The 17,994-nt window shown below is 56.0% G+C and overlaps 1 protein-coding gene across 1 annotated transcript in view; it reads right to left on the bottom strand.

Annotated features, from left to right (window-relative positions):
* Nucleotides 1-17,994, bottom strand: part of SORCS2 (sortilin related VPS10 domain containing receptor 2) — a 491,606-nt gene that overhangs the window by 177,110 nt on the left and 296,502 nt on the right. The window contains exon 3 of the mRNA XM_043906091.1: nt 8,488-8,587. Within this exon, the coding sequence (XP_043762026.1) occupies nt 8,488-8,587 (100 nt within the window). The remainder of the gene's footprint in view (nt 1-8,487; nt 8,588-17,994) is intronic.

Here is a 17,994-nt window from a genome sequence, read left to right on the forward strand (position 1 = left end):
GTGGCTTTTGGGGTCTTAGACTCTGCATCACCTGCAGAAGAGAGAATAAATCCAGGATCCCTTTCCTTCTCTGTTTATTAGCTCCAGAGGCCAGAGCCCAGGAGGCATGTTTTCTGAGAAGGCTTTTTTCCCTTTCTCTCCTCTCTTCCAGCAATAATCTACTGGCTTCAGGAGGGCATCATTTCCACGCATTAGCTGGAAATTTGAGGGCTTCACTCCATGTCTGAGATGGAAGCTCTGTGCACCGTCAGGCCCAATTGAGCTATTTTTCTCCTGGACGGGACAGGATGCCTGGCGCTCCAGGGAAATGGAGACCATCGCTGATTGGAAGCGAAGGCCTGTTTACCTCTAGTGTACTTCCCCCTGCCCTGCAGGCCCTAAAAGCTGGCTTGTTTTCCCTCCAGGCAGGGGCTCCCACTCCTGGTAACTGACCTCTGGGATCTGGCACCAAGCCAGGGCAGGGGGTGATGCCTGGGGCCTCAGGAGGTTTCCAGGAGCCTTGACTGTTCTCAGAGAGCCAAGGTGGGTGGGGATGAAGACACCAACCCACCTGCCTCATCTTGTATGCTGAGGCTGACCAGAGAACTCCGGAACAGGAAAGAGGCCTGGGAGGCCTGCCCAAGCTAAGGGGGGCCCCCTGAGAGATCCCCCCACACAATCAGAACTGCAGTGGGCACACGTGACTATTCTGTACCATGAGCCCTGAGCACTGTCTCCCGCTCCAGCCTAGCCAACCTGAGAGCATCCTGGGCATCACCTCTGGATGCCATAGGCCAGTGGACTCAGCTTTCCCATCCTGGGCTAGTAATACTCCCCCTAAGGTCTGCTGCTTCTCCAGGGCCCTCCCGTGTCCCTGTTAACCCACTGCTCATACCAGAAGGCTGGGGCATCATCTAAACACAAGACATCTCCTGACTGTGTCCTTGTCTTCCCCGTGAACCTGCCCACCTCGGTTCAGCCTCTTTATCACTCAGCTGGACCCCACCAGTGTTGGAGCCAGACGGATGCCCATTAGATGGCTGGATGAGTGAATGGATGGGTGGGTGGGGAATGGATGGATGGGTGGATGGATGGGTGGATGGGTGGATGGGTGGGTAGATGGTTGGGTGGATGGATGGATGGGTGGGTGGGTGGGTGGGTGGATGTATGGATGGGTGGGTGGTTGAATGGATAGATGGGTGGCTGGATGAATGGATGGATGGGTGGGTAGGTGGGCAGGTAGATGGGTGAAGAGTGGCTTTCCCTCAGTCCATTCTAGTCTCCCCACCACAGCAAAAGAGCTTTCTTAAAAAAAAAAAAAAAAAAAAAACAGGCAAACCAGCACATCTGATCTCATCCTGAGGACTCCTCCAGCCTTGCCCTTGAGAACAGCCCACCCAGGTCCTCCCAGGAAGGCCTGGTCCCCCAACGGGTGGCCCACATGCATCCTGCCTGGAGAGCACTCTCTGGGCATGCCTCATGTTGCAAGCATGCAGGAGCGCAGGGCACCATGAACACTCCCTGGGAGGCAAGCATCTCCAGCAGACCTGCCCACCTCCTGCCCCAGAGAACTGATGCCGCCGGCGCCCAGCCCCTTCACTGGTGGAGCACACTCACTCCAAGGGAGCACCTGATGGCTGCTGAGGGGCTCCTCATGGAGGGGGCAGCCCTGGTCGGGCACAGATCCAGAGAGGCAGCCTGAGTGTAAGCACTGCATGCAAGGGCGCCACACCGGGGTGCCCACGTCCCTGTACTGTAGCAGGACACAGACATGGGTGTGGCCAGCTCCGCAGCTGCCCAGGACGGGCGCGGACACCCCTGAGCTTGCCTCCTGAAGCTCAATGTGCATCTCAAGCCCTCCTTTCCTGACAACAAGGAGATGGTGGGTCCCCCCAGGTTGATGGGAGGACACAGCAGGGGTCCAGGCTCAGGCCTGACAGCACCGTCAGAAAGACGGGGAGTGACGGGGTTGGTCGTCCCAGAGTCCCCGCGGCGCGGGCACTGTGCCCACAGGCCACATACTGGCCTGGCTCACTGGAGGGGCACCAGTCCCTGGCGCTGTCCAACACGGACGCAGCATCCTTACCACAGGGGCCAGCACGGTGCTACCCTATGCATTATTTCCTGTGATCCCCAAATTACACCGCAGAGAGCCAGGATGGGGAGATGCTGGCATGTGAACCCCCTCAAGCCGAGAACCCCCCAACTCTGTGCCTCGGCCCTTTCTGGTCAGACGCTTCTGCAGAGCAGGGAGATGCTGGTCAACACTCCGGGAGAAGATTTCAAAGCTACAGTCACACAACCCATCTCAATGAGAGGAGGAACAAAATGAAGGCCTTGACGCTAAACACGGTCTTTAAAACACTGGCGCATACCTGGGCTTCCAAGCTCCGGGGAAAAAACCTCTGATTGACCATCCGGCATGGGGGTGGGGGGTGCAGCAAGCATGCCTCGGGGCTGCTGCTCTTAATGTGGGCAGGTCAGACAGAGATCGCCCCACCTTGGAGTCCTCTGAGTGACAGCAGGAGGGTCTGTGAACGGCCAAGGCCATGGGACGGGGCTGACCTCGGCTCCCTCCTGAGGACAGACCCCCACCATGCACTGCGGAGGCCAAAAGGAAGAAACAAGACCAGGGAGCTGAGCCAGGAGATCAGCGGGAGAAGGGGGCGGGGCTCATGCCAGAAAAGGGCGGAGCCTCCACAGCAGGGAGGGGCGGGGCCTCTGCCCTGGAGGGGGCGGGGCCTCCAGGTAAGTGGGCGGGGCGTGCATTCCAGGATGGGGCGGGGTCTCTACGTCGAGAAGGGTCTCTATACTAGAGAGAGGGCTCAGAGTTGGAGACCAGGATTGGGACAAAAGGCCCAGGAACCCCAAGTATTTGAGGAGAGATAGAGACAGAGGCTGGAGAAGGACCTGGCAACCCACTCCAGTGTTCCTGCTTGGGAAACCCCATGGACAGAGGAGCCTGGCCGGCTACAGTCGTTGGGGTCGCAAAGAGTTGGACTCGACCGAAGCCACAAAACAACTGTTAACAAGAGACAGAGGCAGAGATGGAGAGACAGAGCGTGCCTATTACCTGTCCTACACGTGTGGCCTTAGAGAAGACCCTGAACCTGTTGGTTCCTTCACCTGTGAGATGATGTACAAGCCCTTGCTTTAAAGGGGGTTGCAGGGATCAGAGGTAGCGTACATTAAACTCCCCATAGGAGGCCTGGTACATCAAGAGCCTTCAGAAGTCGGTCCATTCTTCAGGACGACCGGTCTCTTCCCAACCATGGTTTGTGCTCTGTGACACCGAGCTTCTCTAAGGAGAGATTTTTGGCCTGATTCATTTCCACCCTGAGTGCTTGGCTCGTGGCAGTTTCTCAGGATGTCTCGGGTGAGTGAGCAGAATGAACAAGTAGATGAATCGATGGAGATCTTGTCCTGACCCCGTGCTTCCCAAATGAGGAGTCACGGCCCCAGGAGGGTGCCTGCTGGTGGCTGGGCCAGGGGTCCTGAGGTTTAAAACCAGAGCCTTCTCCTGGGTCATCAGGTTAACAGAGATTTTTTTGTTGAAACTGTGTGTCTCTGTGTGTGATTTAAGCATTCAAACCAGCGCTGACACATCATGAAATAAAGTGAAAATTCACATGAATTTTTAATATAAACCATGACACTTGAAAGCAATTCCGTGCCCTGACCGGCTCCCCCTGGGCTGTGACTACACACCCTCTCGCCCTGCCAAGGGGTTCTCCGGGCCAAGTCAGAAATGCGCTGCTAGTCCAAAGCTAAATCAGGAATTCAGACAGCACAGAAGGTGTACGGGGATGCTGAGGGATCCTAGGGGCCCCCGGGGTCTCAGGTCATGCCATGACAATGGTAGAATGTCGTGCCCATGGGCATCCAGGTGGGAGCTCTGGTTACACTACTGGCAAGACAAAAATAAAAGGATATTCATTTTGTAAGACAGGTTGCAAAGTGGTCTCTTAAGGAGCTATACAGTGCTGCTTAGTCTGTAATTGTTGCTAAATGGACTCCTAATAGCATTCACATCTTCCTGCAAAACCTATCCATTGCCGGTAACTGGAGAGGTAGACCCTCCACTCACGCTCATGCAGGCGCCCCTGTGAATAAAGGACCCGATCTTTTTCCAGATCAGACTCACGATGGGGTAAACCTCTTGCACTGGAAGGGCTCACTTTGGGCCCTGTTCTTATTCCTCCCACACAAATGCAGCAGCAGGAGAGGTGCGGTTTCCCAGGGCTCCACCAGAGTCTCAAAGGTTGAAGAAGGTTTGCACTGTCTGTCCAGCTCACCTCCCTATTCCAGTGCCCAGCTAGGTGTTTAATCTGCATCTGGTATCTGCCCCGTGCAGTAGGTACTTAAACTACATCTAGTATCTGTACCACATAGTAGGCGCTTCATCTGAATCTGATATCTATAAGATTGGACCAAGGGTTCTCACTCTCCAGCACCAAGCATGTCGCCTGGCGCATAGTAGGACCTCAACCCACATCGGCCGAATGGATGGGGCTTGATGTTGAGATGGAGTGTGGGGACCTGCTGGACCCTGCCCTCCCGTGGAGGAGAAGCCAGCACACCCAGTGGACAGAGCAGTCTGGGCTCTGCCCACGGGGATCTCACTCCCCACCTGCTGCTCCTCCACTGGGAGGAGCCCAGGAGAGTCCAGAATGCTGGAGCTGGGAGGGGCTTTGGAGAACCCCTAGTGCAACCTCCTCATCTTACAGAGGGGGAAACTGAGGCCTGGAGAAGAAATGGGATCTTCCAGAGTCACACAGCTCAGCCATGGTCAGATGGGGTCTGGTCTGGCCACAGCACGTTACTGAATCCCCCACCTCCGTCAAAGCGGGCTGGGCTGGGCTGGGCTTGCACCGATGTGGGGACCCTTATCTGCTCCCTGGAACTTTGCCGCAGGGTGCCTGGTGAGCTCGAGGGTGTGACAGAACGTGCTCTGGCATCCAGCAGAACTGGATTCGAACCTTGCTCAATGCCAAGTACAGACACAATATGTTTACTGCATTGGTGAGAGCTGAGCTACCCCACCAGCCGGGTGACCTGGACAACTCGTCCAGCTTCCCGAGAGCCTGTTTTCTCATCTAGCAATGCAGGTGACGATGCAAACCCCCAAGTCATGCCCCACGTCCACACAAATAAATGACGATTGACATCTGGTTCTGGACCAGGGCCCGGCGTACTCTGCATGATCGCCAGGGGTGGCTGAGGAACGGGGAAGCTACAGACGAGCAAATGCATGAATGCAATGATGAGAGGACATTTCTGCTTCTCCTGACGGGGCCCCACCCCAGCCCCAGTCCAGCCCATTGCTCCCATGTTTCCTGAGAATCGGCTGAGCACTAAGGGCAGTGTGCAGAGTGCCTGGGCTGCTCCCCGACCCCTAGGACCACCCTTCAGAAGCTCGCAGACCAGCACGTGGCCCCCACTCTCTCCTCCACCCTCACCAACCCCTGTGGCTTCTGGCTCTTCATTTGACATGGTCTCACATCAGCCTTTTCTGTAACAGCGACTGCGGTTTTCTGCTTCCTGTATTTCTTGAGAATCAGCTGAGCACCAAGGGCCGTGCATTTAAAACACACGGTGACATCACCGGTGGCAGACATGGGGGAGGGGGCGCCTTTGGGAACTGTCAATGTATACTCTGAGTGGCAGTAAAATAAGCAAGGTGCTTTCTGAATCCACTTGTCACGTCTTCCCTTGATCATCGCCCCAGTAAGAGATGAGATACCTGGGACCTCCCTGATGTCCCCTGGCTGGGGGGTCATGTCAGAGCTGGAATGAGGACAGGGGCCCCCAGTCTAGGTGCTGCTCCCCGGACCCCCCTCAAATTCAGGGGGCCCCACAGCACACCACGGGCCCTCCACGCCTGCTCTCCTAGGTGCAGGGGGAATCCGGGGATCAGAAAAAACTACAAGGCAATGGCATCCATTCAGCAGGACCAGCTGCTGCTTGTGACGCTCACTCACTCATTCATTCATTCCTTCAACATCAGCTGAGTGCTTGTGCGGGGCACAGGTCTACCCCCAGTGGTATTTCCAGGCTAAATTCTCAAATACCCTCTCAAGGGCATCACCGATCAGTGTTCTCTTTTTTCCTAAAGACACAAACGTCTCCCTGCCTGCACCCCTGTCCCGATGTTGTCTGCAGAGGCGACTCTGCTGCGTGCCCCAGTTGGAGCCCCCTGGACCACCCTCCCTCTGCCCGAGCCCCCAGGGGACCAGCATGGACGCCTCATTCCTGGTGCCCTTGGCCTGCTCGGAAGCCCTATCTGAAGCCCCCTTGCTGAGTTCCTGCCCATCATCTCATTAACCCCCGCCCCACCCCCTTTATCCTGGCAGTTGCTGCATGCAGGGCCTGGGTCTGTCTGTCCTCCCTGCTGTAGGCCTGGCTCTACATGAAGCCTTCCCTGACCTCCCGGCCTCGGAGACTCCCTGCTCCGTGCCTGCACTGTTGCCTCTGCCTGTCTCGTTTCCGAAGGTGGACACAGCCTTTGGGGCCAGCCCTGGAGCCACGGTCACACCCCAGCTGGTGATGCACAGAGGGGTCTCCCCTCACAGGGGCCAAGAGCAGCAGCTTGGGGGTGGCTTCAGGGCCAGGCTGGCTAGACAGACAGAACTTGGAGGATGCAGAGGAGATGAGTGGCTTGACCTCCCGTGTCCACTGCTGCCTAGAGTCTTAGGGGAGGACAGGGCTCTCCGGCCTGGGTCAGCACCAGCCCCCAGGAGCCTTGCTTGGCCTCGCCTCTGAATCACAGTGACCCCAGGGAGAAAGACGGCAGTGGGCGGGAGGCAGAGCTTCTGTCCTTGCCCATCCCAGCGCTCAGCTCTCGTGGCCGATGAAGGGCCTCCACGCGCCACACACTGCTCTGCCCAGGCCTAGGCTGGGGTGCTGCCTGGGTGTGTCTCTCGCTGACCACCCCGCCCCCCAAGAGAGCCCCGCGGCTCAGAGGGTGGGGGCGGAGCTCAGGAGAGGTGAGCTGCTCACAGCAGAATGAGGGTTTGATTACCTGGAGGTTGGTAAGCTGTCCTCTTACCGACCTGGGCTGGAGTCAGACACGGGATGAGGGCCGCTCAGGGGGCAGGTGCGGCCGAGCTGGGGGTGCTGTGAGTGTGGCGGCGGTAGTGGGTGGGGGTCGTTCCCTCCCACTCACTGTCATCTCTCCACAAGAGAAGCTCCCAGCTCTGGACCCGGGTGAGGCTGGGGTCAAACCCAGCTCCCCCACCACCAGCTCTGTGATGATTGGGTGGTAGCCTCACCTTCCTGGGCCTCAGTTTTCTGCCCCAGAAAATGGGATACTAACCCCTCCTTTCCAGGAACAGAGTGCGACCGTGCATGTGAAGACCCCGGGCAGGGTCTAGGGAGATGCAGGCATGGGCGAAACCAACCCCCTGCCTTTCTCTTCTGTCCCAAGTCCCCTCTAGGCATCAGTGTCCCCATGGAAGTTCCCCCTCCCCCCAGCAGCCCTCCCCATCTCCACATTCCGATTCTGTCCATCAAGAAACCTTTACAGCAGTGAAAGTTAAAGAGAGGGGAGGGGGGGACGGCCTGCAGAAAGCTGACATCACATTAAAAGGTGCCACCAAGATGCCCTGGACACCCCCTAGCAAACGGCAGTCCACACCAGTCCTCGTGTTCCATAAAACTCTACGAAGGGGCCTGATCCCTGCAGAACCTGCCAAGTGCACGCCTCCCCCGACTCCTCTGGGCCCAGTAACCCACCGTCAGCTTAACCGTCACATCTGCCAGCGCCCTCCACGTGGGGCCCCCGCGTGCAAGCCAAGTGGCAGGCTCTGTGTTCCCATTCCCAGGGCAGGGTTACACGCCATTTCCCAGGAGGTGCCTGACCTGTCCAGGTCCCTCTCCGTGACACTGATCTGTTTCTCTGAATGGAGTCAAGCGTGCAGGACAGCTGGGGGCACACCAAGGGTACTTCCTCTGACTCATTCTGGGGTCCCAAGGGGGTCAGGAGGCAACCCTGGGCTTGCAAAAGCCCCAGTTCTCCTAGAACTTGGCATGAGTGGCAGTACCTGGAAATGGCCAAGTTCCCTGACCCACAACCAGGCGGAAAGCAGAGTCAGGAGACTCTCTCAGGCCAGGAAAACAGAAAGGAAACTTCAGATGAAAAACCAAATCAACCAAAAAAAAAAAAAGTGGCAGGCGACCAGACTGTTTTTCGCTGCTTTGCCAGGACTCCAGACCAGGAAGACTCTTTCTCCTCTCCAGAGCGGCCACTACCGCCCCCCAACCCCCAACTCTGCCTGGATGGACTGGCCCAGGGCAGGGGCAGACACAGACACCAGGGTAACCTTCCCTGCCCCCAGGCCCAGCCGCTGTTTTAAACCCCTTCATCCAAATGAACGCAGGTGGAAGAGCCAAGGGTGACGCAGAGAGCCGGGAGGTAGATGCCTCACCTGCCCTGAGGGTCCCAGAGGAACAACGTGACCCAGCCCCCCTGCCCCCTGTGCACAGAGAGACGCCGGGCGCAGCACCTACCTTTCTCTTGTTGGTCGGGCAGATGTAGAAGTTGTCGATGATGGTGGTGACGCCAGGCTGGAGGGTGAGCTTGGTGTAGGACGTCCCGAAGTCCAACGACCTGGGGGGACAGGACGACAGCTGTCAGCCACGGGTCCCCACCACGCCTCTGGGCCCTGATGGTGTCCAGCACAGGCTGTGTGCCAGGGGTCTCTGGGGAGGCCCAGGACTCCCCCAGCTCTGTTTTCCAGCGAGCCACCTGCCCTGGGCATCCCACAGTGTCTCACCCTGTCCACGGTCTGTGTGAGTTCTACCGTAGCTTCATCACCCTCGTTAGGAAGGGTCTCACAGGTCCTGGCCATGTCTTTTTGATTCCTCAGAAAACCCTGACAGATTATGTCCCTATGTCCATCTTGCAGAGGGCCAGAGGACCAGAGGGGATCTGTTCCTGCCTGAAATCACTCAGCAAACAGGTGGCCAACTAGGACGTGCATATTAGCTGGCATCCTGTTTGTTCTACAGAAGGTCCCCACCACCCTGAGACCTGTCTGCTTGTCCATTTCCCTCTGGACCGTGACTTCCTCCAGGGAGCTGCACCCTCCTCCCTGACCACATGCACCCCCAGGGCCCCTGGGAATCAGACCCACATCCCTGAGCCAGCCGGGGGGCGTCCGCACCCACTCTACTCCATGGGGCCCAGGGGCCCATGTTCCTGTCTGTAAGGCAAGGCCTGCAGGAAGGAGCCTCCAAGTTCTAACCTCTGCCCAGAGCAGCCGCAGCAGCAGAAGAGATACAGGCATCAAGGGCAATTTCACAGCAGCCAGAGCATCGGAACACGGAATTAATCCCTTGTTGAAGCTCAGCACCCTCAGCTGAGCTCAGCTCAGGGACCCTGGGCCCAGCTCTCCTTGGGACCAGCAGGTTAAAACGTGCAGTGACTGCAGAGCCGGAGGCACTGTCTGACCCGGGCGGCACTTTTCACCCCCTCCCTAAACTGACACGTGAAGTCCCGGAGGCCTCAGTTTCTCCCAGAGCATCTGGTTTTCTGACCAGTCAGGAAGCTCACCCCGAGGTAGGGACACGGACAGGAGTGGGCATCCAGGGCTGCTGAGGCCCACTGGGTTGGCGGCCCTTGGACCTGTCCATCTGATCACCACTGAGACGTGTTGGACGGAGCTGAGCTCCAGGGCTGAGGGCGGCCGATCCCAACTATTGGCGGGGGCTCGGCTGGTATCCAGTCCCCAGACCCGGCACTGTGTGGGGCCTGGGCTGCAGGTGGCCCCCTCTGGACCCATCGAAGGGCTGGGTCAAGCTGTGAGTCTCAGACTTCCCCCCTGTAGCCAGGGTCCAGAGTGAGGCCTGGAACTGCCCAGGGAAAATGCCCCACCCCTCTGGCAGTGTTGTAGCTCCATCCCATCATAGTACATCCTCACCTTTCTACAGGGATGTTCTTCCTCCCTGCCTCTTTCCTAAGCCTGCCCTTTCCCAGAGGCTCTAGGAAGATGGGTCGTGTTTATAGCCCTGGGGCTCAGTGGCCGCTTGTCCCCAGAGGTCAGGTCCTTCAAAGGCCTGAGGTCACAAGGTGCTTCCCCAGGCCAGGACAGAAAGCAGCCCCTGTGCCCCTGATTCCCAGGAACTCCAGCAGGGGCTGCCCCCACCCCACCCCACCCAGTCTCCCTTCCCCAACAGGATCCTCTGACTCTCTACCCACTCCCCTCCCCAGGTGTCATTAGGGAAGTGCTTACTCTCAACACCTTGGAGAATTGATTTTCCTTGGGAAGGAGGAGGCCAAGGCCCAGAGGAATGATTCAAAGACCCAGGAAATTCCAGAACCCCCAGGGAGAGAAAGAGTGTGTGCCTGGCAACCTCCAGCCTCTTGGTCCCCTCCCTCTCCCTCCGGCCCAACAAGCCACCTCTCAGACCTGTGATGGGCTCTGCCTCCGGGACACCTGGCCGTCTACCCTTCCCTCCATCCAGACACCCACCTGCCCCAGCCCAGCTGTTCCCTTCCCCCACCCGTGGCCACAGCAGCCTGTTCACACCTGCTCACTCAAGGGCACCTGCTGGTGTGAGCCCTCAGCAGGGAGCGAGTGGGACCCAGGCCCTGCAGCCTGGGAATCTATATTCTATCAGGTCCTGGGGAGGTGGCTGATAAAAAAGCAAAAACACAGCTCTGTCAAAGGAGACAAGGACTGGGGAGAAGCATAAACAGGGTGGGGGACAGAGGGGGCAGTAGAGAGCTGTCTCAGAGCATGGCAGGGAAGGCCCCTCAGACACCCAGCTGAGATGGGAAGGAAGGAAGAGAGGGTGCTACGTGCCAGCTACAGACACCAAGGACTGCCAGCCACCCCCAGGAGCTCAGAGAGAGGCAAGGAACAGATTTCCCCTACATCCTCCAGGAGACCCAACCCTACCAACACCCAGAACCCAGGCTTCCAGGCTCCAGACTGCGGACAACAGTTTCCATTGTCTAAAGGCAGTATGGTACTTCATGTGACAACCCCAGAAAACCCTCCATGTAGAGGGAGGTGCAGGCACAAAGGCCCAAGGAGAGGGCTCCCTCTCCCCTGTCCTCTCTAGACAAGGAAGGTGAAAGTGAAAATGAAAGTCGCTCAGTAGTGTCCAACTCTGCAACCGCATAGACTGCAGCACGCCAGGCCTCCCTGTCCATCACCAACTCCCGGAGTTTACTCAAACTCATGTCCATTGAGTCAGTGATGCCATCCAACCATCTCATCCTCTGAAACCCCCTTCTCCTCCCACCTTCAATTTTTCCCAGCATTAGAGTCTTTTCAAATGAGTTAGTTCTTTGCATCAAGTGGCCAAAGTATTGGAGTTTCAACTTTAGCTTCAGTCCTTCCAATGAATATTCAGGGCTGATTTCCTTTAGGATGGACTGGTTGGTTCTCCTTGCAGTTCAAGGGACTCTCAGGAGTCTTCTCCAAAACCACAGTTCAAAAGCATCAATTCTTCGGCGTTCAGCTTTCTTTATAGTTCATCTCTCACATCCATACATGACCACTGGAAAAACCATATCTTTGACTAGACGGACTTTGTTGGCAAAGTAATATCTCTGCTTTTTAATATGCTGTCTAGGTTGGTCATAGCTTTTCTTCCAAGGGGCAAGCGTCTTTTAATTTCATGGCTGCAGTTACCATCTGCAGTGATGTGCAGTGCTCAGTATGCAAACCAGAGATGCAAACCAGATTTGCCAGGGAACACCCCAGACACCCGATGATGCACAGGGTGGGTGTCCATCTCTTCCCTGGAGTGCGATATCTCTCTGTTAGAAGCTCACCAAGCTTGAGGCACAGATGACTCAATTAAACGCCTTCCGTTCCTGATTCTTCTCTAAACTCCCCACAGCCCCAGGGTACCAGCCCTGAACCTAAATCCGCCTCCTCCTGCAGCGCCACCAGGTACCAGAACAGGAAGGCTGTGTGACCTCCAGTGAGCACGTATCCATCTCTGGGCAAATTTCCCATAGAAACCAATCAGATTTGCCTGATGTCTGAAAACCAGCCAACAAGTGCCCCCTGGACTTGCCTGTTGAAGGGAGACTCCCTGATTCATCTCTGGATGGTCAAAATTCCTGTGAGAGCTGAGCATGTCCAGAAGGAAGAACAGGAGTGAGGGGAGGCGGGAAAAAGGAGGGTGGGGAGGAGGGGAGAAGGAGAGAGGAGGAGGGGAACAGTGCTCACCCAGGGTCTCCTCTGGGCCAGACCTCCTCCCAACCTACACCCTGACCTTCCCCAGTGCTAAGACCATCTCCAAATTCTGACTGTAACTCAAAAGTGATGATTCCATCTAGATTTATTCAAATTAAAAATTTTGAATAAAAATAGACTCTACATCCAGCAAATAGATATATGAAAGGCAAGTGCAGTTGGAAAATTGCTATTTGTAAATTGGCTGCTTAATTGCTAAGTGTTTGTACATATGCACTTAAAAAAATGATTTAATTGAGCCGTTTTCATACTCTATAATTATTTCATTGGCATAGACGTGTGTTCAGCTCCCGCCCCTCCCTCAAGGGTGAGCCCCCCGGCTTCTAAGATCTCCTTGGCTACCTTGGAAAACCGCGCAGGTGGGGAGGGGGTACCCCCTGCGTGGCTGGTGCCACCTGCAAGCTTGTGGTCTTGAGCAAGGCCTGGACCTTGGCGAGACTCGGTTTATCTGTAAAAGGGGCCAACGGCACAGACCTCAGACACCCACGATGAGGCTGGACATGGTGGACTCACAGTCCCGGGGCCACCTGAGGGTTGCTGACCCCGCTCCGCGTCTGTGTGGACCTCGCTCTGGCCGGACGCACGGCTGCGTGGACTTGCCGCCTGTGCCCTGATGATCAGGCCTCTGAGGGCCAGCACTGCCCCTGCCTGGTCACTGTGCCAAGCCCCTGGACAGACCCCAGGGCCGTGCCAGGGGCCTGGGGCCCGGCTGGGAAGGGACGTGTGCGGAGTTCTTCCATGGCACAGCCAGGACTCAACTCTGGTCTCCGGGCACCTCCCCACCTCCCTCCCAGCAAGGGAGGCATTGTGTGTTAGGAGGGTTTCTCAGCTGACCACCCTGCTGATGTGAGATGAGAAGGGACAGATGGCAAGGGGCCACTACCCAGGGGTCCTCAGGAACCGACAACCCCAGGGGACCTGGAAAGCTGAGGCTTTGATCCGCCACCCAGGGCAGACAAATACACCCTCGTGGAATCATCCAGGGAAAGATCTGCCCAAGCCACTGATAGACAGTCAAGTCATTCTAGAAAATTCCATGATGTGCCTTGAGATTTTGAGTGTGAAATGTGGAGTCAGGTGCCAGCTGGGTGGGTGAGCTGCTGGAAGGGGTCTCAGTGTGCCCTTGATGGGGCACGACAGCCGTGGTGAGGGAGACGCCAGTCAGGTTGCCCCGAGGTTCTGAGACCGTGGTCTCCCTCCAGTGAGAAAGGCCTCTTGTGGGGAGATTAATAGATGTGGGGGCTCACATGCTCTGGACACCATACCCAGGGCGGAGCTCAACCTCCCTTGGACAGGATGACCACATTGGACCAGGAGCACGCCTTCCCATTTTACAGGTGGGAAAACTGAGGCTCAAGGCATACCTCTTGCCTTGCGCAGGATCTCACGGCAGCTACAGGAAGCTCGGTAAGTCCAGGCTGTTGGCTGAAGTTGCCTCCTCTGCTCCATCCCAGGCTGTGTCCAGACATGCAGTCCTGTCCCTGGGGGCTTCACAGGGCCGGGCACTCACCCCGTGTGGCTGGACTTTCCGATGCTGTTTCTCCCTCTCACAGAGCCTGGCGGGCAATGCTCTCTGCTGTGTCAGCTTTCACATGCTGACCGCAGCCCACCCCCACTCTGGAGTCCTCATAGTATTTCCTGTGGGTTTTCTCCCCGGTTTAAAGCTTCTCCTTAACTCAAGACCAGTCTTTTTATAAAAATCCATTTTATTGAAGTATAGTTGATTTGCAATGTTGTGTTAATTTACACAACGTGTAAGCAACGTGACTAAGTGTCTTCCGTGGTGGCTCAGATGGTAACGAATCTGCCTGCAATACAGGAGACCTGGGTTCGATCCCTGGGTTGGGAAGATCCCTTGGAGAAGGGAAAGGCAACCCACTCCAGTATTCTTGCCTGGAGAATCTCATGGACAGAGGAGCCTGGCGGGCTACAGTCCATGGGGTCACAAAGGGTCGGACACGACTGAGCAACTAGCATTTTCACTTTCGTATACTTTTTCATATTCTTTTCCACTACAACTTACCCCAGGATGTTGGATATAGTTCCCTATGCCTTACAGTAGGACCCTGTTGTTTACCCATCCTGTATATAATGGCTTGCATCTGCTAACCCCCAAATCGCACTCTGCCAACAGCTTAGGGGTGGAAAGAGGTGCAGGGCCTGGGGCCAGGCCACCCTGCAAGGCTGCCCGCAGGACAGTCTGCTCGAGCCGGCTCCTGACCGGCTGCATCCGCTTACTCCATCGTGAGGATCACTTCCCTTTCAATGAACCTGTCTTATCCTTCAGAATCCCTGAGACACATGATTCCTTGGGCTCAAGAGGTCCTTCCAGAGCACCTTTCTTGAGCTCCTGTTCTGTGCCCGCTTCTTGCTGAGCGTGGAGGGGAAGGGAGGGGGGTTCTGTGGCTGGTGGTGCCAATGCGACCATACTGCCTGTTCAGATGCTGGAAACTCCACACCCACCAGCCAGCAGGCGCTGCCCGAGCCCCGTTCCTGGACCCTGCCCCTCCCGAGACCTCCTCACAGACCAGCGGCAAAGGGCTCACACCCAGCTTAGCAGGCGGCCACCAGGAACCTGTTCTGGGCTGCTCCGGTGTCCGCTCTGAATGAGCAAGGCTCCTGCCTCGTCTAGTAAGGAGCAGGGCAAGGTACCTGGCCCTGGGAGTCCAAGATCCAGGACCTTGGACATGTGGCCAAAGAGGAGCCTGGAGCCCGGAAAGGTGCCGGGAGCTCTCAAAGCCTGGGGGGGTCGGTACAGTGCCAGGGGCTCCTGGAGAACCTGAGCAGAGGTGCCGGGGGCCCCAGAGAACCCGGGGGGGAAGTGTCGGGGGGCTCCTGGGGAACCCAGGGGAGGTGTGGGTGGGGAGGGAAGCTAGCAAAGGCTCTATGTGTGCCTGCGGGTCTGAGTAGGGCCGGTGGGGGAACCGGCAGGACCGGAGAAGGGAAGGGGAGAAAGAGGGCACGGCACAGAGCAGGCGTGTTTTTCTAGAAGCTTCCCTGACAGTCAGCCCCACCCAGGTTCAGTGGGGAGTTGTCTGCTCTGCGCAGTGGCGGTGAAGCCGTGAAAGCCCGGGTCTCAGGCAGAGGCTGTGGAGGGGTGAGGCCCGGAGCCCGGAGGAGAGACCGTATTACACAGGGACCTCAGCCTGGACCAACCACGGGGCTGATGCTGTTTCAGGTCCAGGATAAAGATGCTGGGTTTACGACCTCATCTGATCTTCATTCCCACCAGCGACCCTCACCTCACAAACGAAGAAACTGAGGTGCAAGCAGGTGGAGAGCCCTGCCCGGCTCACACACAGGACAAAGTGATAGACTTGGGTTTTCAGCTGGGCGTCAGCTCCCTCCAGTCTCCAGCTCTGTGGATGGTTCTGTTGGTTCTGTCTCTGGGGGTGGGAAGATGACCCAAGGCGGGGGCGGGAGGGGGACATCTTTGCAATGACTCTGTTCCCAGCTCTGGGGTCTTTCAAACTGGGTTACAACCACTGGGGCTAAATGAGGGCCGTGTGGCTGGAGGTGTCCCTGGGCACCGTCCTGAGCGGGGCAGGGCTCACTGGGCTCGGCCGAAGCTGCCCGCGTGCTCACCATGACACGCAGCTCTCGACCTCGATGACCCTGCCCTTACAGCCGCCCTGCACCCCTCAGCCAGGCGTACCTGCCAAGGCCACGGTGAGTCTGGTGACCCTGATGGAGGGAGGGCTGTGGAGAGGCGTGGGGAGTAGCCAGCCTCAAATGTCGCTCTAGATTTGTTGGGAAGGACACACAAGCTGGTCTGACAGCAGGCCAGGCCGGTCACTCCCTGGGGACAGGCCCTGCCGTGTCCGGCTCCTCTCCCCCGCTGCCCAGGGTGAACTGCACTGACGCACACCATCTCCCCGGGAGCCCATCGATTTGGGAGGACGCCAGGCCCCTCCGAAGCCCAGAAGTGTCATTTCAAATAGGAAGCGCCCAAATAGAACAAGACAAATAATAACACAAATGACTTGCTGCAGACCACACCACGCAGTTCCCGAGAGCTTCCCAACCACGCCACTGCCTCATTATGGGGGGGTGGGGGGTGCGGCCGGGAATTCCCAGCGGTGGCGGGGGCAGAGGAGCTGGAAGAAAGCTTGAGGTGGGGGGTGGGAGCCACAGCATCAGGGGCTGAGGCTTGACATCAAAGCCTGCTGGGGGCTGGGCCAGGTTAGGCGACCCTGGTGACCTGGAATCCACTCTTAGGAAAATTCCTGAAGTGTAATGATCCACACCCGATAAAATGTCCTTCCTGATATGCTGACACACTCTCCACTCTTCTTGGAATCATTAAAAAAAAAAAAAAAGAACAAGAACAGAAAAGCAGCTGCAACAATAACAGGAAGAGAATCTTCCAGTTCAACCAGCAATCAGGTCCCTTTATCCCAATGCACCTGTTCAGTCCCTGTCCACAAGAGAACGTGTTTCCATGTGGCCATTACCTGAGCCCAAATTCTGATCTGACTTTATAATTGCAAGGTCAACATTTCCTGCTGGCTGTGTAATATTCCATCCAGTGCAGGTGGCGGGACTGATGGGTCCTTGGTCAGGATGAACTTTTTAAAAGCCTTTCTAAAAACACTGAATGCCTACTATGTGCTGTGCGTTTTGGAAATTGACTATTATTTCTAATACAAACCCCTCTGCCCCTTCCCTAGGATTAAGTCCCAGGGGCTTTAAGCTCCGGCATGGCTTTTAGAAAGTATATTCTTGGATCCAATAAACTCTTAGAACTCAATAATTTAAAAGCAAGAGTCTTCATTTATTCTTAGGGGGTCCTGGCATAAGACGGTAACATTTTTACATGCCAATTCCCAGGTTATAGAATCTGACAGTCTAAATTGATTTTTTGAGTAACTGTTGACTCTGCCCAGTTTCTATTAAAGGCAGCCCAGATGATACACTGAACATTTTTAAAGAGGAAAAGAATGTAAAGAGACGTTAGCAGATGAGAGATGGGCGATCTGGAAGGAAATTCTATTTTAAGTGTTCAGAGAAATATTTCAATACAAAGCACAAAAACTGAGTGGGAAATAAGATGTTTTCAACACAACTCCCCATCTCAATAAACATCAAAGAAAAGCTTTGGGTCATGAATTTGGGGACATTCGATTGACTTTTTTTTAAGGCAAAAAGTTCATGGAATACAAAACAAAGGTTGATTCAATGACAAAACTGAATAGTTAATCCAGTAACCTACAGATCTCCATTTCCAGACTGTGTCCTTAAAGACACACTCTCCCCTACCTGCCCCTGGGTTTCTGCAGGCCCCTGACCTCACATTCCTCAGCAGGAGGCCCCACGACCTGCTTTGCGTTGACATCTCAAGATCTGGGCAGGCCTCCATCCTTCCTGGACCTTGGACAAGTCAACCAATATCTCTGAGACTTAACCTGCTTGAGCTATCAGGCAATAATAAGAATAATGGTCACCAACCATCATCCATAAATAATCATCAATAATTATTCCCTCATAGGTCAAGTTCCATGCTCAGTGCTTTGGTTGGATTAACTCGCTTAATCCTCCCAGCCCTTCTATGAGGCAAGATGAGGCACCAGCCCATTTCTCAGAGTAAAAGACTGAGGCACAGAGAAGTGAGGTAACACGTGGAGGAGCTGAGTGTGAACCCCAGTGGTCTGGCTCTGAGCCCAGGAAATTTAGCCCCACATCCTCACCAGCAACTACTTTCCAGAAGGGATGGTATGAAAGAAGAGACTTCTCCATCCTGTGTCTGCAAGTGTGACTCTGTGTGTGTGTGTGGCGGGGTGGGGTGGGGGGGAGGCGGTCA

The sequence above is a fragment of the Cervus elaphus genome, chromosome 6, assembly GCF_910594005.1.
Source record: "Cervus elaphus chromosome 6, mCerEla1.1, whole genome shotgun sequence".
Lineage (NCBI taxonomy): Eukaryota > Metazoa > Chordata > Mammalia > Artiodactyla > Cervidae > Cervus > Cervus elaphus.